At 44.4% G+C, this 22370-nt stretch overlaps 2 protein-coding genes across 6 annotated transcripts in view; one reads left to right on the forward strand and one right to left on the reverse strand.

The window, feature by feature from the left end:
- The window catches only part of FAM210A (family with sequence similarity 210 member A), a 24825-nt gene extending 20340 nt beyond the window's left edge, over positions 1-4485 (reverse strand). For 2 of the 3 annotated variants that reach the window (XM_075585421.1, XM_075585422.1), the window contains exon 1: positions 4332-4483. The gene's annotated coding sequence lies outside the window, so the exon portion shown is untranslated. Of the gene's footprint in view, positions 1-4331 lie in introns of all 3 variants that reach the window. The other variant, XM_075585423.1, reaches the window with a different exon arrangement.
- Positions 4486-4813: 328 nt separating this feature from the next.
- RNMT (RNA guanine-7 methyltransferase) overlaps positions 4814-22370 on the forward strand; it is a 38906-nt gene continuing 21349 nt past the window's right edge. The window contains exons 1-6 of one of the 3 annotated variants that reach the window (XM_075585425.1): positions 4814-5021; positions 10938-11199; positions 13206-13341; positions 15650-15775; positions 17036-17148; positions 21445-21626. In XM_075585425.1, the coding sequence (XP_075441540.1) occupies positions 10993-11199; positions 13206-13341; positions 15650-15775; positions 17036-17148; positions 21445-21626 (764 nt within the window). In that variant the 5' untranslated portion in view covers positions 4814-5021; positions 10938-10992. Of the gene's footprint in view, positions 5022-5344; positions 6272-10937; positions 11200-13205; positions 13342-15649; positions 15776-17035; positions 17149-21444; positions 21627-22370 lie in introns of those variants that run through there. The other 2 variants (XM_075585426.1, XM_075585424.1) reach the window with 2 other exon arrangements.

Here is a 22370-nt window from a genome sequence, read left to right on the forward strand (position 1 = left end):
TAGAGACGGATAAAGAGAGACAGAGAGACGGATAGAGAGAGACGGAGAGAGAGAGACTAAGGCTGGGGCCATAGAGGGGTGAGCAGTTCGGAACCGCGCTGACGCTGAGGCTCGCCTGCTGAAATCTGCGCGATTTCATGCCAATGCAGGCGAGCCAGCGGGCGCGATCGGGAGACGGGGGGAGACTGACGGAGGCGCGGCAGTGACGTCGCTGGGCCAATCCCCCCGCGACGCACCGATGTCAACGTCATGGCGCCGTGACGTTGACGCTGCTCCGCGCTGATTGGATGTTTTCAGCCGACAGTGCTCTGAAAAACAGTTTTGCTGGTCGGCTGAAAAATCCAGCGCCTCAGCACGCCTGCGGACGCTCACGTGAGCCCCCTCTCAAGGCATCCTCATTGAGTATGCAGGGGCTCAGCACGGAGCGTCCGCACGGCTCAGCGCGGCCTGTCCTTCTATGGACTCGGCCAGAGAGCCAGAGAGAGAGACACACAGAAAAAGAGAGACACACAGAAAAAGAGAGACACACAGAAAAAGAGAGACACACAGAAAAAGAGAGACACACAGAAAAAGAGAGACACACAGAAAAAGAGAGACACACAGAAAAAGAGAGACACACAGAAAAAGAGAGACACACAGAAAAAGAGAGACAGAGAGAGAATGTGAGACAAAGACAGAGAGAGTGCGAGGGCGAGAATGCGAGGGCGAGGGCGACACAGGGAGAAGGCGAGGGCGACACAGGGAGAAGGCGAGGGCGACACAGGGAGAGGGTGACACTCACTGACACACACACTCACAGACACGCAGAGACACAGACACGCAGAGACACAGACACGCAGAGACACAGACACGCAGAGACACACTCACGCAGAGACACACTCACGCAGAGACACACTCACGCAGAGACACACTCACGCAGAGACACACTCACGCAGAGACACACTCACGCAGAGACACACACTCACTCAGGCACACACACAGGCACACTCAGACACACACACGCAGAGACACACACGCAGAGACACACTCACTCAGAGACACTCACTCAGAGACACACTCACTCAAGACACTCAGAGACACACACTCACTCTGACACACACACACACACACACACACACACACACACACACACAGGCACACACACACACGCAGAGACACTCATGCAGAGACACACTCACTCAGAGACACACTCACTCAGAACACTCAGAGACACACACTCGCTCTGACACACACACAGGCACACTCACTCACACGCAGAGACACACTCACGCAGAGACACACTCACGCAGAGACACACACACAGGCACACTCAGACACACTCACTCAGAGACACACACGCAGAGACACACACGCAGAGACACACTCACTCAGAGACACACTCACTCAGAGACACACTCACTCAGAGACACACTCACTCAGACACACACAGACACACACACACAGACACACACAGACACACACACACACACAGACACACTCATGCAGAGACACGCTCAGAGACACACTCACTCAGAGACACACTCACTCAGAACACTGAGACACACACTCGCTCTGACACACACACACACACACACACACACACACTCACTCACAGACAGACACAGACACTCACTCTGGCACACACACACACACACACACACACACACACACTCACCGGGTCGCACGCGGCAGCAGGCCCCTCCGCACGGCAGCAGGCCCCTCCGCACGGCAGCAGGCCCCTCCTTAAGGCAGCAGGCCCCTCCGCACGGCAGCAGGCCCCTCCTTAAGGCAGCAGGCCCCTCCGCACGGCAGCAGGTCCCTCCTTAAGGCAGCAGGCCCCTCCGCACGGCAGCAGGTCCCTCCTTAAGGCAGCAGGCCCCTCCGCACGGCAGCAGGCCCCTCCTTAAGGCAGCAGGCCCCTCCGCACGGCAGCAGGTCCCTCCCCCCCCCGAAGCACGCTCCCCGAACACCAAGATGGGATCGGGGGCAGATGATTAGGGGGAGATCATGCGCAGGAGGCGCGCACGGGGGATCATGCGCAGGGTTGGCGCTTCCCCCTCCGTTCCACGTGGGTTGCGCGCGGGGCTTGCTTTGGGCTTCCCCCTCCGTCCCACGTAGGGAGCGGAGGGGGGAGGGAGCGGAGGGGGCTAAATTGCGCGCGGCGCTTGTTTTGGGCTTCCCCCTCAGTCCCACGTGGGGAGCGGGGGGGGGGGGGTGAGGGTGCGGGGGATTCTGGGTTGCTGGGGGGAACAGGCAGCGCAAATGGCAGGACACTCTGCTTGCCCTGTGCACGCGCGCCGGGACCAGACCACAGGATTTGCCGCCATTTTTTTTAACTTTTTTTTTTAACCCAATCAGGAGGGGGATTATTTATTTATTTATTTAAAAAAAAAAAAAAAAAAAAATTGGCACGAGCAGGGGAATTCATTGAGCTGCAGCACGGGTCGCCAGCTGCCTAAATCCACTCGCAACGGGCGACTTGTTATCATTATTTGTCGAGCACTGTGTATATATATATATATATATATATATATATATATATATATATATATATATATATATATATATATATATATATATATATATATATATATATATATATAACATAATATATTATATACACATAAACAACTTTGCAAAGAGTCGTAAGAGCGTTGGATAAGCCGTTTTGGCGTTGTAAAAATGAACATAGGTATGCATTGCATAGCGTTGGATAAGCCATTCGTTGTAAAACGAGGACTGCCTGTATATGCAAACAAACATTTATGGCTTAAGAAATACTATTTAAAAAAATAAATAAAAAAAAAAAGGAAGAAGGAGTGTGAAAAGATAACCTTGACCCTTTCAGTTGGAGTTTTTCCATTCAAGGCAACGCCTTCCTGAGACTGAGTCATTGCACTTGATTACATGGTTTTGTGTAGGACTGTGCATATTATGAATTAGGACACACGCAATGAGCATTACATTGAAAAGATTTGTCACTATTATTGTGCTGCACATATCTTGAAAAACATATTTGTATCAATTTAAAGCAGAACTCCTAAACTGGAGGCAAATGGGCCAAATTCAAAGGATTCTTGATGCGGCTCTTAGGCCGCGCTTATAGTTGCGGCGACTGCGACGGCACGTGGTGCCAAACCACATACCTTGTTGTGCATCATGCTGCACGCGACCAGGCAGAGGCACGGCCGAGCGGCAGAATCCAGGAGATACGAATTTGTCACTCCATGCGGCCACCGCGTGAAGTGGTTCAGCCAATAATGGCGAACCGCTCTCATGACATCACGGTCCACGCCTCCTGTCGCATCCCGCCTGCATAGAGTGCAGGATTCGCACGCGACGTCACGCGCACTGCAGTGCACACTATAAGCGCGGCCTTAGACTCTGCCCGTGCTAAATTCAGACAAGTTGGTCAGGCAGCGAAGTGCGTTTTTTCACACTGAAACTCATTTGTACGTTACGATAATGATATATTGTACAGGAGAGGGAGTGGCTCAGCGAGTGAAGACACTGACTGGCACCGAGTTTGAGAGAATTCGTTCAATTCCCGGTGTCGGCTCCTTGTGACCTTGGACAAGTCACTTTATCTCCCTGTGCCTCAGGTACCAAAAACATAGATTGTAAGCTCCACGGGGCAGGGATTGTGTCTGCAAAATGTCTCTGTAAAGCGCTAGGTTAAACTAGCAGCGCTATACAAGAACATGCTGTTATAATAAATGCTTGCAAAACGTCGAAATATTTACTTTAAAATAAGCGTGTGACCTTTCTATCCTGAAAAGGTCTGATCTGGCTCCTTTGGAGAAATCGTTGAAGAGACCTGATTTAAGGGATAAATGCAGATACAAGAGCTACAGGTCTATTAAGTTTGATGCACAACACCTTCATAGATACAGTAGCACCTTGAAGGAGGACACCCAAGTACATACTATGATATAACATATTCCCTAAGCCTATGGGATACCACGAATTTTCTAAGCAGAAACTGGGTGACCATTACATTTCACGTGAAGGGTCACCCCTTAAGAAGTCTACATGCACTGAATACTCAGATTATTAAACAAATGAAGGCATAGGCGTGGGGGCTGTATGTGGGGGTGCTGAGTTTATACAGTTGTACATTATGGCTATGTATGTATGTCACTGATTTCGTCTGCACAGCACCCCCACCCCAATAGAAGAGTTCCTGGGCATAGCACATGCACCTTCAGACACCCTCTATCCGCCCACCACATGAAGCAGATATAAGTTTAACACCCTCAGTGCTGGGGGTGCAAAGAGCTGCATGGTCTCCTCTAATACTGAGGCAAGGCCGCGTGCCTCCTCTAAAAAAACCACTCAGACACCCTTTGTACCTTAAACAAACAACAAAGCCTCCGGGTTCCTGGTGTCGCTAATGTCAGGTTGTGCTGGGGATGAGGGATCTGGTGATCCGGTCACAGCCGTGCACCCCGGGGCTTCTCCTTGCAGAGATCCTCCCCCTGCACGCAGCGGATGTGAAGCAGCCAGCACATGCTCAGCCTGCTGCTGTCACTCATCAAGCATCATGGGGCATGTAGTCTCACAACCGGATTGTGTTAGTGGGGATGGGATCATTTTATCAGAGAAAACTGCTGCTGCTGCTGCTACTGCAAAGAAACACGATTTCACAATAACACAATATCACATTAAACTGTCAATGGGATGTATTCCTTTAATAAATGTGTTACAGCATTTTTTTCTTCCTGGGGTTGACAGTCTGGAGACATTAATAACCACCCACTCCTTTGGTTTAAGAGCCTTGTGAGACCTGCTGCCCGTCACACTTGCATCATGGGATTTGTAGTTTTGCAACATGACTGCCAGAGCTTCAGGCACAGGCGTGGGTTGGGGTTAAAACGGACGTTGTTGGTTTTCTTCAGGACAGCGTTAACTATTTAACTATCATGACAAAATTATTTTCTAAACAATAGACTGCAAGTTCCAGAATACGTATGTATTGGGGGCAACGTGCCCCAAACCTAACAGGAGAGTTGCAATGAGTGCATTCATGTAGGAAGTGCCAGGTGAGGTTGAAACCCAGCACATGGGTGCTTTGCTAGTTATAAGGCAGGTTCACAGGGAGAGTGATTCTTATGAGAAGTGTATGCGGTCCTCAGGCATTCATATTAAAGAGCCATGAGAAGAAAAAAAGAAGGTCTCATCAATGCATTGCTTTGCATCTTATAATATACTACTCTCTGTATTGTACAATACATTACTGCAGTTTTAATCTTTGGCAGAACCAGGCATTGAAAGTACACAGCCATAGTGTATGCTGCACAGAGTCCTCCCCGCCGCCTGGGGGCTCTAAGTACAGGAGAGCTGCAGGGATCGTGGGTGTCTATGGTGCCCACGCCGGAAACACGAGATCCGCAGCACAAACACACAGAGAAGTTAACCGCTGCACCGACACACACTGAGATCAGCAGCACAAACACACAGAGAACCGCAACACACACAGAGAACCGCAACACACACGGAGAACCGCAACACACACAAGCACACAGAACCGCAACACACACAAGCACACAGAGAACCGCAAAACACACAAACACACAGAGAACCGCAACACACAGAGATCCGCAGCGCAAACACAGATCCGCAGCGCAAACACAGACAGATCCGCAGCACAAACACACACAAATAAACACAGATCCGCAGCACAAACACACACAAATAAACACAGATCCGCAGCACAAACACAGATCCGCAGCACAAACACACACAGATAAACACACACAGATCCGCAGCACAAACACACACAGATAAACACATACAGATCCGCAGCACAAACACACACAGATAAACACATACAGATCCGCAGCACAAACACACACAGATAAACACATACAGATCCGCAGCACAAACACACACAGATAAACACATACAGATCCGCAGCACAACCACACACAGATAAACACATACAGATCCGAGGCACAAACCCAGATCCGCAGCACAAACACAGACCCGCAGCACAAACACACACACACACACACACACAGATAAACACATACAGATCCGCAGCACAAACCCAGATCCGCAGCACAAACACACACAGACCCGCAGCACAAACACACACAGATCCGCAGCGCAAACACAGATCCGCAGCGCAAACACAGATCCGCAGCGCAAACACAGATCCGCAGCGCAAACACACACAGATCCGCAGCACAAACACACTCAGATCCGCAGCACAAACACACATAGATACACACAGATCCGCAGCACACACAGCCGGGCACTGCAGGTGAGGAGGAGCCGGGGCACTGAGCGGGTACTCTGTCTGTAATTAGGGGGTCTGCCCTCGGCGTGTTATTGGTGATGAGGGATTACATGAGCTAGGATGGTTACTGATGATGATAACCTTGGTACACTGGCAATCTGCCATCTGGTGAAGTGATTGAACCAGCGCTGCAGCTCTCGTGTTGCGCAGTTGGTGGTGTGGTTGTATGATCGTAAACTTGTGTGGAGTATGGGATTTTGTGTAGTGTGTTTGTGTGTTTTTGAGTTGGTGAATTCTTTCTAGAGTAGGATTTACCCTGTGGAGGTTGGGCAGGTATTTGAAAGATCCTTGTGTTGTGATTGCCTAATCTGTGTTTTCGTATTGGAGATCCTGCCCCTGACAGCAGCACTCAAACGCAAAAGAATTTTGCCCAATAAAATAACTTGCTATTGTGCAAGGGGCACAAATTCTAATCTGCACTATGCATACACTGATCACACCACAATGCACACAATAAGTTCTGCTTATGTATATCTTTATTTGTATAGTGCCATTCATATACATATCGTTTAACAGCACTATTATATGTGACAGAATAGCATACCCTCTAACAGTACCATTTTGCAGGTACACTTCACGTTTTTTTTGTCCTGTAAAACCAGTTATAACTATCAAACATACATTTTTTTAATATGTGTGTATGTGTGATAAGCTGCATAGGTCTAGGGACTGTCATGAATTGCTTAGCACTTTCTCTATCCAGTAACTGCAGTGGTACCTATTTTATGTGCAAAATGTTGGAGGGTCTGTGATAGGAATGAGTGCTTCAGACATTAAAAGTAAACGCTGGGAAAAGGCATCCCTGCCCTGAAGAACTTACAGCCCAAGTAATCAAAGTTGCAACCTGACTTTTTGAGGCTTGAAACTTGGATTTCCCAAAACTGTTTTTAAACACTGACAAGACTGTAACAATGGTATTTGGGACCAAGGCTACATTTCTAAAGCTTCCAATGACTGAGCTCCAGATCAGAACCAATGCTAAAACCATTCTAGCCCCAGTTACTAGTTTTAAATATCTGGGCATATGGTTTGACTCCCATTTAACATTTGGGATGCACATTGGTACCCTGACATCCAAAAACCTATGCCAAACTAGGTGTACTTTATAGGAACAAATCCTCCCTAAATCCGCTGGTCAGAAAGCGTATCGCACAGCAGATGCTAATGCCAATTAGCTACTATGGGGACATAGGATACGGCTCGGCACCCCAAACCCACCTTAGCAAACTTGAAACCCTCTACAATTCAATATGCCATTTTGTCCTCCAATGCAACTACAACACACATCACTGCGAATGAAAGAACTAGATTGGTCATCACTTGAGTCTAGGCGCAATGTTCATCTTTCCTGTCTTGACTTCAAATACTTTCTGGGCAAACTACCCGTCTCACCCCTACCACATGCAGCACTTATCATCCGAAATCTGACTCCAAAAGGCTGTTCATGGTCCCAAGGCTCAGCAAAGTATCTGCCCGCTCTACCTTCTCTTACTGTGCATCCCAAAACTGGAACAATCTACCAGAGACTCTCTCAGCCGCCACCAGTCTAAGCTCTTTCAAAACTAAAGCTGTCTCACATTTTAATCTGGTCTGTAACTGTTACATACACCTATAGTATACATTATCTCTAAATGTGTATGCATTGTCTTGTATATAATGTATACCCTGTTCCCTTATGTAACATGTATTATTTGTCATGTTAACTCTATGCCCAGGACATACTTGAAAATGAGGTAACTCTCTCAATGTATTTCTTCCTGGTAAAACATTTTTATAAATCTATAGTGTATTATAGTATTTAAACAGCAACCTGGTGAAGGAAAACATCCAAGTTTAAGGGGACCATCATCTTCCTCTTTCTTAGGAAAGAAATACAAGAAATAACATGCATAGAATGATATATCTAGGAATAAACACCTATGTAAAGATGTGATCTATCCCTTACTTCCTCAGCTTTTTCCAAAAAAAAAAAAAAGCAACATGTTTTTGCTGGGTTTATTTTACATTTGTTTAAAAAAGGTAACAACAAGTTGGTCGCAATGTTTTTTTTTTTTTTTTTTAAATCTTTATGCCTTAACCGAAAGTCTGTAATATAGTGCATGTGCACGTTTCGTTTGCATGTTGCCACGGTGATGCTTGTGGCTAGGGGGCGTGGCTCTGTCACAGCATTAGGCTGCTCTGTGATTGGCTCTCGGTGTCACGTGACGCGACAGACCAATGGTTATGTGGCGGTGCTAAGCCATAACGCACCTTACAAATTTATTACATGGGCTGTTAGCAGGAGTGGATTTTCATAAGGCTAACTAGGCCATAGCCTAAAGCGGCAATTTGTATGTATCTTTTCCGGAACAGGCCAGCTCCTGTAGCGTCGCGTCGTCATGGCAACCCGGCGTCAAATGACGCCATGACCTCGCATGACGGCGTGTTGCCATGACAACGTGGCGTCACATGCTGTCATGATGTCGCTATTCTGGGGAGGGAAGCCCCCGAGCCTACAGGTGGCAAAAAGGTAAGTCCACCACTGGCTAAGTGCCTAAAAGCTTGGCACCGCCTTATAAATATGGCTGAAAGTCCTTTTAACCCCACTACAAATCAATATGTTTGCAAGTCCCTTTCAGCACTGAAGCGTTTTGAAACATAATTGTCCTGTATCTGTAGGACGGAACGTACGAGTTCCACAGACATGTAAGTGATGTTGCCATTATTAACTGGTTTGGCCATTTCTAATTTAGTCCAGATCTATAGCGCCTTCCACCGTGTGCGGCCGTGACGTCATCCGCATGAAGCGAGTGCGTTTTTTGGCCATGGAACGCGCGCCGTCCTTGGGCGTGTCTATGGGCGTTACAGTAACGTTATGGTGCTGGTTCGCCCGCACACCGCATGGACGACGCGAACACTGCCTTAGGGCAGTCTGTTCGCTCAGGTCTGCGAGTACCATGGCCCCAGCCTTAGTCCATAGACACTGAAGCCGTGCGGAGGCGCGCTGAGGCTGAGGGAAAGCGGTGCTTTCCCTGTCCTTAGAGCGTGCGCCCTCCGTGGGCGTGTCTGGGGGCAGGCCAGTGACATCATGGAGCTGGTTCGCCCTCATTGGGCGAACCGCTCCCGTGAGCGCCGAAACTAAAGTTTTAGTAAGACACACGCGTGCGGAAGCGTGCGCGAGACCCTGCTAAAGCCGCTCTCAATGCGGCTGCAGGGGCTCACTGGTAAGCTTGCGCGCGCCTCAGCACGGGTCAGCGCCTAAGCGCTGACCATGCCCAAGGCCTAAGAAAGGATTCAAAAACATCAGCAGGGAAATAATTTGCTGAAAGATTATTCGTCTTGCTCATGGTGATGCCCTTTGTTAGGTACATTTGTGGGAGGCTGCACTTTAAAAGAATAATAAAAGCCCAAAAGCGACCGTTTCAGCTACTATACTTCTCATGAGTAAATCCTCTGAATAAAGCCCTTCACACATTTATGTAGAGATGCTTCTGGGCTCGACTATTCTCTTTGTTATTTAGCTGCCTCTAAAAGGCAAGAAATCTTCAGCTGCAGTTATGAGTATAGTGAGTCATCTGCAACACACTCACCGTGCTCAGCCTTGAAAAGCAAGAATATTGCCACATGGTGTTGCTTTCAGTGTGCACCTGATGGGCCTCACATTGGTGCAACCAGATCCTACGCTATCCCGTGTATCTGTGTATATATACATAATTCAAGCTGGACCTTTCTCCGTCACTTTTTGTTGATCTGGCCCTAGGCAGCAGAAGGGAGCGAGTGGCCTGGCTTTTATTAAGCACATCAGGCTGCAGGGGCTGATTGCTTTGGAGAATATGAAGGTCTAAGGCCGAGTCCATAGACGGTCAGGCTGCGCTGAGCCGGGCGGACGCTCAGCGCTGAGCCCCTGCATCCTCAATGAGGATGCCTTGAGAGGGGGCTCACGCGAGCGTCCGCAGGCGTGCTGACGAGTTGGAGTTTTCAGCCGAGCGCCAAGCTGTTTTTCAGCGCGCTGTCGACTGAAAATCTCCAATCACAGCACAGCAGTGTCAACGTCACGGCGCCGTGACGTCGACGTCAGTGCGTCGCGGGCGATTGGCCCAGCGACGTCACTGCCCCGCCTCCAACCACCTCCCCCCGGCTCCGATCGCGCCCGCTGGCTCGCCTGTATGGGCATGAAATCGCCCAGATTTCAGCAGGCGAGCGTCAGCGCGGCTCGGATCGCCTCACCCTTCTATGGCCCGGGCCTAGTGGAGAGGAGGGGCTGTCTGGCAATATATGAACAGGAGAATGAAATGACTGAGAAATGCAGGGAAAATAGTGAGCTGCATGCTCATTAATCTGCCAGAATTTCTTGGTTGCCATAGAATGTTTGAAGCCTTGGTTCAAAGACACAGGCCCATATTCAATATAGCGAGAAAGTAATGCACATTTATTGATGCATTACAGTGAAGGAAAGTTGATGCAATTTACAGTTAACGGTGTGTTGCTAATCTTCCTATTATTGACTACAGACAAAACCGCATGTTGTTTAGTGATGATATGCAATTAAACTACCATTATTTAGTTACTATACATGGTGGGCAGGTTTGCCATTCTAGGGCATTTTGTTGTATACTCTATTTAAAGGTAGACTGGCCATTTAAACATTCTTCTCCTCTTTTTTTTTTTTTTTTTGCAGAACAAATTGAAGAGATCATAATTATCATCTCTCTAAAAGTTAACACCTTGTAAACATGGATGAAAAAGGAAACCTTGAGGAAAAACCTTCACAAACAAACACAGAGGCAGATACAGGAGGTAGGGTCTGCCAGCTCTCAGAAGCCGAGCGATTAATTGATGTGCCGGAACCGAGCCAAGAACGTGCAGATTCCCCTGTTAAAAGTGTAAATTTACCCCAGAAAAGGAAATTGGATACACAAGAATCTCCATCCAAAAAAGTTGTAAGTATCTCACATAGTTTGTAAATATGCAAACTGTATTATTGTTTTGTCGTCTGAAGTTCAAAACCCCAGTTTGATGGCTGGTTTCAGCTGCGGGGTTATGTTTTCTTATATCCCTCCCACAGTAAAGTTATTGAGTGAAAGACTTTTTTTTTTAAATATATTTCTTGCCTGGCTTTCCAAGAACTTACAGCACTATGCATGGAAATGTATATTATTTGAGGTACTGAGGGCATTTCTTATAGTCTCAAAATAATGACACTGGGATTTCAATTAATTGTAGCTTTTGCATTCCAGATATTTCTTGTAAAATCAGCAATTATATATATATATATATATATATATATATATATATATGCAAATACAACTGTATGCTCATCTGCATGTCTTAGGCAGGTCTGCAACCCTGCCTTTCCCCATTATCACCCAGCATACAGCACTTCCACTGGGAAATGACATGCAAATGAGCAAACAGTGTCACTTTTTGCCTCAAAAACCATTTTTAACATGGTTCCCTATAGGATATATATATATATATATATATATATATATATATATATATATATATATATATATTCGGAGCTAAATTGACCTTTAAAAAAAAAATATATATATTTCTTTTAAGTGCCGCAGACACCATGCTTCCCGAGATATTTTCGTATGAATTGGGTTTTGAGCTTTCCCAGCCATGGGGACCAGTTTTACAGCATATTGAATAAGGGCCAATAGCTCTAAAGATCCGGATCTTGCCTTGGATGGTTATATAAATGCTGTCATAATCTAGCTTTGATTACAGATATTTGCTTTAAAAGTTATAAGCTGCCCTTCTTATTCTTTTATCATTCACTCTCAACATTTAGTTAATAGAATACCGAGATAATATATATTAAGAATGATCTATCTTGTTAAATTTTTCTTATTACTATTTACGATGTTATCAAAATAGTTTTTTTTTATTTTTTTTGTACAGGCATTTATGGTTATTGCTAATACTATAATGTATTTCAACTAGATAATATCACAAGAAAAGCTGCACACCATCAAAAACAATCAAAATACTTGCTGATACCGGTGTTCCTGGTTCAGCGATATCTGCCTGGAACATCCAACATTGGAGAAAATAGAAAGATCCAGGGCAACTTTGGATTTCTTTAGAAAAATTTATTACAGCTCAAAAAACACAACATTTCATCCCTCCTAGGGGACTTTATCAAGTGACTGGCTTGGCTTGGCTTGTGTTTTTTGAGCTGTAATCAATTTTTCTAAAGAAATCCGAAGTTGCCCTGGATCTTTCTATTTTCTTTCAACTCGATAAAACATTAATCACATAATAATGAGCATATGTAAGTTAGCATAGATATGAATCACATTACTTTGCCAAAATGAAAATCATTAATTTGAAAGGTACGATCATTTTAAATATAAGTCACGAACAAAGATGTTGATTAAAATTGCATCTGTACCTACTTGTGTGTGTGTGTAAGGCATTCGACAATTGTTTGATTACGTGCAGTTTGTATTCCTTCTACAACTCAGTTTCTAAGGTAACCTTCACTTAACTGCGATAGCTGCTACTGCTCAATACTGTCACTTCTGTAGAACTATGATGCTCTTTAAACTGAACGGAAAACATGAAGTACAGTACATATGTACTGCTGTCCTGTGGTAAAGACACTATTGGAACTGTTGTTCTATTGCAGGGGTTCTCAACTCCAATCCTCAAGACCCTCAATAGGTCATGTTGTCTGGATATCCCAGCTTCAGCACGGGTGGTGCAGTTTTCGAACGAGCCACTGATTGAGCCACCTGTGCTAAAGCTGGGATATCCTGAAAACATGACCTGGGAGAAGTGGGGGGGGGGGGGGGTTGGGAGGGGTCTTAAGGACTGGAGTTGAGCACCCTATGTCTATTCTTGATATTCTAGAAGAAATTTGAATGTTCATGTATTTTTCATGTTTGATCTCTGACCCTGCGTCCTGTGACCCTTGCTGTGTTTCTAAAAATAGTGTTTGGAAGAAGGCCACGGCTCAAAAGTTGCAGCGCATTACAATGAACTGCAAGAGTGTGGATTAGACGCCCGCAGCCAGAGCCGCATCTTTTACCTTCGCAACTTCAATAATTGGATGAAAAGTGCTCTCATTGGTAGGGTATCTGTGCAGAGGGGGATCATTTGAACAAGTTTGTATGTATTTGTATATAAGTGTGTATGCAGATTTTATTTCTTATTTCTGTGTGCATCATTTCTTCTTTGCGAACAGGCTATAAGATTACATTTCTAAGCACTATTGTGGTAGAAACACATCTTTTTTTTGCAAAAGGGAATGATTTATCCATCATTGTAACATCCTCCGTTTGTTTTTAAAGCGGCAATCCAAGCACTTTTATTTTTTATATTTGACACAGGATTGAAGCAGGGGGTCTCCGGTGCTGAATCCCATTAATATCAGCTCCGGGGACCTTCTGCTTCCGGAGCTACCTCCGTAGTAGGTGCAGGTAGCCGCGCTGCTCGCAGGGATCACACAATGGGCGCTTTTCAAAGCTCTTGCGCCCTGCAGGCCAATAGGAAGCTGTGGCATTATTCAGACTCCGCTTCCTATTGGCCCATGTGACGCATGAGCTCTAAACTTTAAAGCCCAGCTAGCTCAGCCAGTGCGACTACTGGCACCTACTACAGAGGTACGAATCTCTGGAAGCAGGGGGTCTCCGGGGCTGAAATGAATGGGTTTCAGCTCCAAAGACCCCCTGCTTCTATCCTGTGGTTTTTTTTTTTTTTTTTTACATTTAAAAAAGAAAAGGGGGGTGGGGGGCAAGGATTGCTCTTTTAGTGCCCACTTATTTTTTTACAGCAGCATTCTACATAATTGCATGTTCGTGTGTTTGTTTTTTGGTTTTGGTTTGTTTTACTGGACCATGGTGGTGGGGAAATACCCCCAATATTGGGGTTACCACTAGAAATCGTTCTCTTCTGATGTTTCGCCTTTCCACTGGCCTCTTGAGCAAGGGAAAGATTCGTCTGCTTTAGATGTTCATATTTCCTAAATGTGTACACATTTTGGGTTACTTTAAAACTGGAATAGAAAAGTATCTACAGTTAAGTCCCTGCTTCTTAATAACCTTTTGAAAACGAAATATAAATTGGATTACTGAACAAACCTCCGTGACCTCTGTATAGTTTGCCGTTGGACTTGTTTTGCACCACTTCTGACTAATGCAAACTGGTGTGATCTGTAGAAATTATTTTAAACATAGGGTTCCCTGTGTTTTCTTTTAATTGGTTTTCTGTTGCATTTTTAGTCCTGAACGCTCCTAAGGATTTAGACTTCTGAACGTTTTCCCCCTGTAACTATCTTCCTATTGGAAAAATGTTTTCCAAGTCATCAAATAACAATACACTTGGTTAAGAAGATCACACTCTGAAAACCAGCGTAGAAAAACTACTAGAAGTGAATACAAATACATTGCACAAATACATTAAAGTGAATGGTTGTTATAAACATTTTAAGTTTCCTTTGTCACTACTGACCTTGGAACGGGATTGTGGTTTAGATTCCCGCTTGTGCTTTACCTAATATTAGTGGAGACAATATACTGTAGAGTGTTACTAATAACTTTGAATGCACACCACAAATATCCTCCATTAAAGATTTCCATAACTCCATTGGTGATTCAATGATCATGCACAAAGGGTCAGGTTTATAGGTTGTAGGTACCTATAAGGAAGACTTGTGCTTTAAAATCCACGTTAAAAACCCTTTTTTCCCCCATGTAAATCTCACATTCAAGATGGTTCCGTGCAAGTTCATTGGCTGTTGCACTTTGTCCAGGTCAACTACTTTAGAAATGGCAAACGCTTGTGATTTGTGCAGAGCAGTACACGGGACTATGCTTAGTTTTTCAGAGACTAGTGTTTCTTTCAATTGCATTTAATTCTTATCCAACTAAAAACAGGTTTGACAAAAAGAATCAGAACGGTGCTGTTATTTACATGAAGTGTCTTCTGAAATGTCAATTTTAGTTGTCTCTTAAATGGGGGGTTTGCAATCCGTTATGGTTGACTGCCATACATCTACATAGTTTAGATATCTTAAATCTGAATGTCTGATTACTCTTACTTAACATTATCTTTTAAAATGCCAACGTACATAATTTTTTCTAGAAAGGGTTTTAATCTGTTTTACCCATTGACCTTTGTGACAGCATATTTTGTAGGACATTTGTTACTTTGGATGTATGTTACAATATCCCCAAGAGCTTGAGAAAGGGTCGGTCATGGTGACCCGAAACGTTGCTTATTTTTGCTGTCTTTCTTGCCGATTACAACATGGAATAAATGGAAGTCGTTTTATTTATTTATTTTTTTATACTCGATTGGACATACTAGTGCTGTGGACTTTTTCTTTATCTGTTCCAATGCCACCTTTGACATTAAGATATAATCTCTCTTGTTCAGGTGAGTTCATAGACATGGTACGGCAGAAAAAGAAGCGGGACCTCACCGTGCTGGATCTGGGTTGTGGAAAGGGTGGAGATTTGCTCAAGTGGAAAAAGGGCGGAATTGATAAACTTGTCTGTACAGGTATGTTTAATTCATTACTAGTTGCACCAAAACAATGAGCGAAACTGGCCGTGAGCTGGATTATTGGGCACTTATTGCTACAGCATTGGAGCTTTTTCAATAAACCAATTGGCTCTGAATTGAGGTAATTTCTGTTGATTCTACATGGAAGTTTTCATAATTATAATAATAATTGTTCTTTTATAGTGCTGCTAATATTACGCAGAGCTTTACAGAGACATTTTGCAGACACAGTCCCTGCCCCGTTTAGCTTACAATCTATGTTTTTGGAGATAAAGTGACTTGCCTATGGTCACAAGGAGCAGACACTGGGAATTGAACCAGGTTCCCCGCTTCTCAACTCAGTGCCAGTCAGTGTTTTAGTTCCTTTCATTGCGTGTGTGTGTGTGTCGCTCACACCTGTATTATATACATGTTTTTGAACAATTTTATTATCTTACAATTGGTCAGGGCCAATCAAGCAAACATGGTCTCTGGCATTAACGAGATCAATTCATTTGGATTCTTGATCCCTGCTTTTGGAAGTTGCTGGTGTAGTGATGCCAATTATATGTGTTCTTCTAGGAACACAGTCAAAATTATCATCTGTCCACAGACTGGAGATGTTCAAATGTTCTTGGGCCTGAAAAGTAAGAGGATACTTTAGGGTCTCAAACTTTTAGTCGATCACAGGGGAGATAAAATTCCTGCAGAGTGTACTGCAGCATTACTTTGTGTGCAAATGGCTCCTGTTCATGCATGTAGCTGATAGGAGTATTCATTAGGTAAAGATCGTTTTGCCCTCCAGCCTATGATGAGCAGCAGTCCTCTTTTCAATAATAACAGCATGTTCTTGTATAGCGCTGCTAGTTTTACGTGGCGCTTTACAGAGACATTTTGCAGGCACAGGTCCCTGCCCTGTGGAGCTTACAATCTATTTTTTGGTGCCTGAGGCACAGGGATATAAAGTGACTTGCCCAAGGTCACAAGGACCAGGTTCCCCTGCTTCAAACTCAGTGCCAGTCAGTGTCTTTACTCACTGAGCCACTCACTCTCTCAGTCCCTGTTTCAAGACCTACTACTCTCGTAGAACCAACTTCACACAAAAAAAACCAGCAACTGACTGACAGTTAAGGCTCATAGTAAGAAGAATACGTTGTTACATTTACCACTGCTTTGTTCTGTGTAACTTACTGTATTCACCACTGCATTCTATATTCCAAGAACATTAAAAGGGAGAAAAGTTACTAAAAGTTATTACCTTTTTGGATTGTTTTACAGATATAGCTGAAATTTCTGTCAAGCAATGTGAACAACGTTACTCCGATATGAGGAAACGATGCCGACATGAATATATTTTTAGTGCAGAATTTGTGACCGCGGATTCTACCAAGGTACAAGTTATGGCGTTTAACTGGGGAGAGAAACAGACTCTTGGCTGCTAAACTGTGCAAGGAGTGCAGCTTTGACAAATGTTTAACAAATTATGTGATAAGGATGGCTCTCTAATCCTGGGTGGTTTAGCATTTTTAATAGCATGTTCTTGTATATTGCTGCAGCGCTTTACAGAGACATTCTGCAGGAGCTTACAATCTGTTTTGGTGCCTGAGTCACAGGGAGATAAAGTTACTTACCCAAGGTCACAAGGAGCCAACACCAGGAATTGAACCAGGTTCCCCTGCTTCAAACTCGGTGCCAGTCAGTGTCTTTACTCACTGATCCACTCCCTCTCCTGTACTCTATTTACTCTACAGTAACTCTACACTGCGCACACTCTCACTGCGCACACTCTCACTGCGCACACTCTCACTGCGCACACTCTCACTGCACACTGCACACACTCTCACTGCACACTGCACACACTCTCACTGCACACTGCACACACTCACTGCACACTGCACACACTCTCACTGCACACTGCACACACTCACTGCACACTGCACACACTCTCACTGCACACTGCACACTGCACACTGCACACACTCTCACTGCACACTGCACACACTCTCACTGCACACTGCACACACTCTCACTGCACACTGCACACACTCTCACTGCACACTGCACACACTCACTGCACACTGCACACTGCACACTGCACACACTCACTGCACACTGCACACTGCACACACTCACTGCACATTGCACACTGCACACACTCTCACTGCACACTGCACACACTCTCACTGCACACTGCACACACTCTCACTGCACACTGCATACACACTCACTGCACACTGCACACACTCTCACTGCACACACTCTCACTGCACACTGCACACACTCTCACTGCACACTGCACACACTCTCACTGCACACTGCACACACTCTCACTGCACACTGCACACACTCTCACTGCACACTGCACACACTCTCACTGCACACACTCTCACTGCACACTGCACACACTCACTGCACACTGCACACACTCACTGCACACTGCACACACTCTCACTGCACACTGCACACACTCTCACTGCACACTGCACACACTCTCACTGCACACACTCTCACTGCACACTGCACACACTCCTAGCACTCACTCCCACTGCACACTGCACACACTCCTAGCACTCACTCCCAGCACTCACTCTCACTGCACGCACCACACTGCACATACTCCCAGCTCTCACTGCGCACGCTCTCGATGCGCACGCTCTCGATGCGCACGCTCTCGATGCGCACGCTCTCGATGCGCACGCTCTCGATGCGCACGCTCTCGATGCGCACGCTCTCGATGCGCACGCTCTCGATGCGCACGCTCTCACTGCGCACGCTCTCTCAGCACACAGCTCTCACAGCACTCAGCTCTCACAGCACACTACACCACACCTCCCACTCCCCCTCCCTACCTTTGATGTCGGCTGCTGAGATCGGAGCGGAGCTGGCATCAGGAGGAGGGGGGGGGGTGTCGGGTGGAGGGGGGGTGTCGGGAGGAGGGGGGGGGGTGTCGGGAGGAGGGGGGGGTGAGTGAGGGGCAGGCTGGGACTCGGAGGCCCGCGTGGGCTATGCCGCGGAGAGCCGGTAGGTGTGGGGGCCTGGGGGGGAGGAAATGGATGCCGGTGGTGGGAGGTAAGGAGCAGGTTGCGGCTGGACTCGCCGTTGCTAGGGAACGTGTAGGGCTTCCGGCCACCCCTTCCTTCCTTCCCTCCTCACTCCCTCCCTCCCGATCAGGCGCGCGGCGGACATTTTTTTTAATTAGCGCGACCCCGGTTCTAGCGCGGTCAGATCGGGTGGCCCCCGAGGACCGCGCTATAACGGGGTTTAGCTGTATATATATATATATATATCTCTATATCTCTCTATATCTCTCTCTCTCTATATATATATATAGAGAGAGAGAGAGAGAGAGAGAGAGAGAGAGAGAGAGAGAGAGAGAGAGAGAGAGATCGATCTATCTCTCTATCTCTCTATCTCTCTATCTCTCTATCTCTCTATCTCTCTATCTCTCTATCTCTCTATCTCTCTATCTCTCTATCTCTCTATCTCTCTATCTCTCTATCTCTCTATATATATATATATATATATATATATATATATATATATATATATATAATTTATTTTTTTTATACATGGTTTCACCCTGAAACCACTGTGACACTTAAGTCCCCTGGCATCCATCTAGCAAATCCTTTGCTTCTGATGGTAAGTAGAGAAAAAAGGAATAGATTTTGCTTTACTTTCTGTAAAAAAAGGAAAGTGCGTGTTTGCATTTTTTATTTTTAAATTAAAGGAGAACAGTGCTACCTATAATATAAAATGTATATGAACAACAATTCCTCATATATTTTTGCAGAATTTCAATATAAGATTATAAATGCTGGGGGGGAAAAAAGCAAGTGTGCTCTATGGTAGTCTACAGGCATACCCTGCAATGGGTCCAGAGCATGTATATAAAGCGAAAATGTACTTAAAGTGAAGCACTACCTTTTTTCCACTCATCGATGCATGTACTGTACTGCAATCGTCATATACGGGCATAACAGATGTAAATAATGCATGTAACAGGCTCTATAGTCTCCCCGCTTGCGCACAGCTTCCGTACAGATAGGGAGCCGGTGTTGCTGTGCAGGACGTGCTGGCATTTGCCTATTGGGCGATATGTCCTTACTCGCGAATGTACTTAATGTAAGTGTCCTTAAACCGGGGTATGCCTGTACATGACATTTTATTTATTTATTTCCACTGCCCTTATTTTTCAGATATTTGTTCATTTTAATAGTTATAACCCGGAAGAAACACCCAAAACCCCCAGAAAAAAACCTAACATGTATAAGATAGAATCCAATTTCAGAAAGACTGTACATATCGATTCCTGCGCTCCTACCAATTAGGCTAAAATAAAATAGTGATCTCATGAATAAGGGTTATTTAGTTAAACTCTTTGGCCAAAGCGTTATAAGCCTGCAGCCAACGTCAAGGCATAGCCAAATTTGCAGGTACCTTTATTTAACTTCTTCAGGGCTTTCTCACATTTTTCACTAGTCCATGGGACAGTAATTACATATATTCAGTATAGGTACCTGCAAATTCGGTTATGCCTCAACGTTGGCTGCAGGCTTATAATGCATTGGCCAAAGGGTTTAACGAAATAACCCTTATTCACGAGATCACTATTTTATTTTAGCCTAATTGGTAGGAGCGCAGGAATCATTCTTTTTGACAATCCAATTTCAGATGGAAACTCAAAATCCTGAATTGGACCACAATTCCTTGTTGCCTTTCTATCTATGACATCATTTGATTTGGTCTGTTTGTTTTCTCCACTGGAGGGCACTTAAAGGAATGTATAATATAATGGTTTCTCTCATACACCCCAATCCTTAAATAGGAATGAATTAATATGTGGTCTCTCGCCAAAACACCCTTCACTTGAAAGGGTTAAGGCTTGATGTGTGGGCTACAATATTCCATCACGAACTGTATAAAACCCATTACCAGCACTGATGGTTTTGCTCCCTATGGTGGCATTCATAACACTGAGCTAGTGCTGATCGGGGAACTATCGCGTGGAAACCCCTTTGGACATGAAGGGAAAAAATATTTTCTTGATCTATCGACGTTCCTAGATGACCTACACTGCACTTGCAAATAATGTAAAAGTTAAATGAAATAGTAAAAGAAATAGTAAACAATATAAATAACTTGCGGCACATCTAAAAAAAAAATTAATGCCACAGGAAGATTTAAGATTACAGCACCCAGACAGAAAATGCAATTGTTCTAAATAAAATTTGTTAAAGTAGGTTATTTTTTTTTCTTTGTTGAAACTTCCAGTTAAACGCCTTTTTCCTTAACCCTCCAATGGTCGTCTCTTGGTCCCACCTATGGGGCAGAGCTCCCACCTTCTGTAGTATTGTCTTTTGGTGCAAATTAGAATCCTTTGCACATTTTCAAAATATGCATTGTTGGTTGAGTTCTGTCCTGAATGCCTGAACACACAAATAACAGGTAGATTAGTGTAGCGAGTTTGGTCTATTAACCCATGCCATATAGTTATTGAAACTTTAGACAAAAGGGACAATCTGAGATGATTTAACCCTTTATTTTCATTATTTCTAACATTTAATTGGAAACGGCTCATTTAAAGGAACCCAGAAAAGTAGAAATTGAGGCAATATGAAAATGTCCCCTATGTCCCATGAAATGTCACGGATATTCTGTTTTAATCCTTTTGTTGTAATTTTTAGGAGCTCCTGTCTGAAAAGTACAGCAATCCAGAGATGAATTTTGACATCTGCAGCTCTCAGTTTGTTTACCATTACTCATTTGAGACATATGAGCAGGCTGACATGATGCTGAGAAATGCCTGTGAAAGGCTTTGCCCTGGAGGCTATTTCATCGGCACAACTCCAGATGGCTTTGAGCTGGTGTAAGTGCTCTTGATCCTCTTTATTGGTTCTTAAGCCGACTGTGCACCCACACTATTTTGGTATGGTCCAAAGTGCAAGAGAAAAAAAGGTGATGGAATTAATTAAAAAAAAAAAAGTAAGATTTTGGGACATTAACCATACCACTGTTCAAATGTGATAAGCAGATAAACTGTATATTTGTCATTTAAACATATTGTTTCATACTTTTTCACCTACATCTTAAGCAGTATTGTTTCATAGTGAGGAAATAAATCCTATACTATTACAAACAATAATATTTCAAAATGTTTTCGTTCTGAAAATAAATACTTTGGCCTAGACGCATAATGAAATATATAATAGTAATTTTACATTAATTTGTGTAATCTATTTTTTTTAACACAATATGTTTTTACATTTTGTGACTGAATAAAAAAAAACTCTGAAATATAATTTGTGCAGCTTTAGGTATTTATGCTGGCCTTTTGAATAAGTTGGAACTTATTGCCAAAGATGTATCATTTTGTTTTACATTAAAATCGTGTCCCCGTGCTCAGCAATGACCTGAGTTCTTCGTAATGGAGATCTGAAGATAGTGTGTGAAATTGTTTTGCAACTTTCATATGAATGCTGGTGACCTGCTTTCCTCTGAGGTTATACATTGCATTTTGGAGATGTCCTGTTGCAAGCAAGCTAGAAATTATGGGAATACAGGTACTCGAAGGTGTCAAAAAGGTCACATTTTGTTGTACCATAAATGCCAG

The sequence above is a fragment of the Ascaphus truei genome, chromosome 2 (genome assembly GCF_040206685.1).
Source record: "Ascaphus truei isolate aAscTru1 chromosome 2, aAscTru1.hap1, whole genome shotgun sequence".
Classification (NCBI taxonomy): domain Eukaryota; kingdom Metazoa; phylum Chordata; class Amphibia; order Anura; family Ascaphidae; genus Ascaphus; species Ascaphus truei.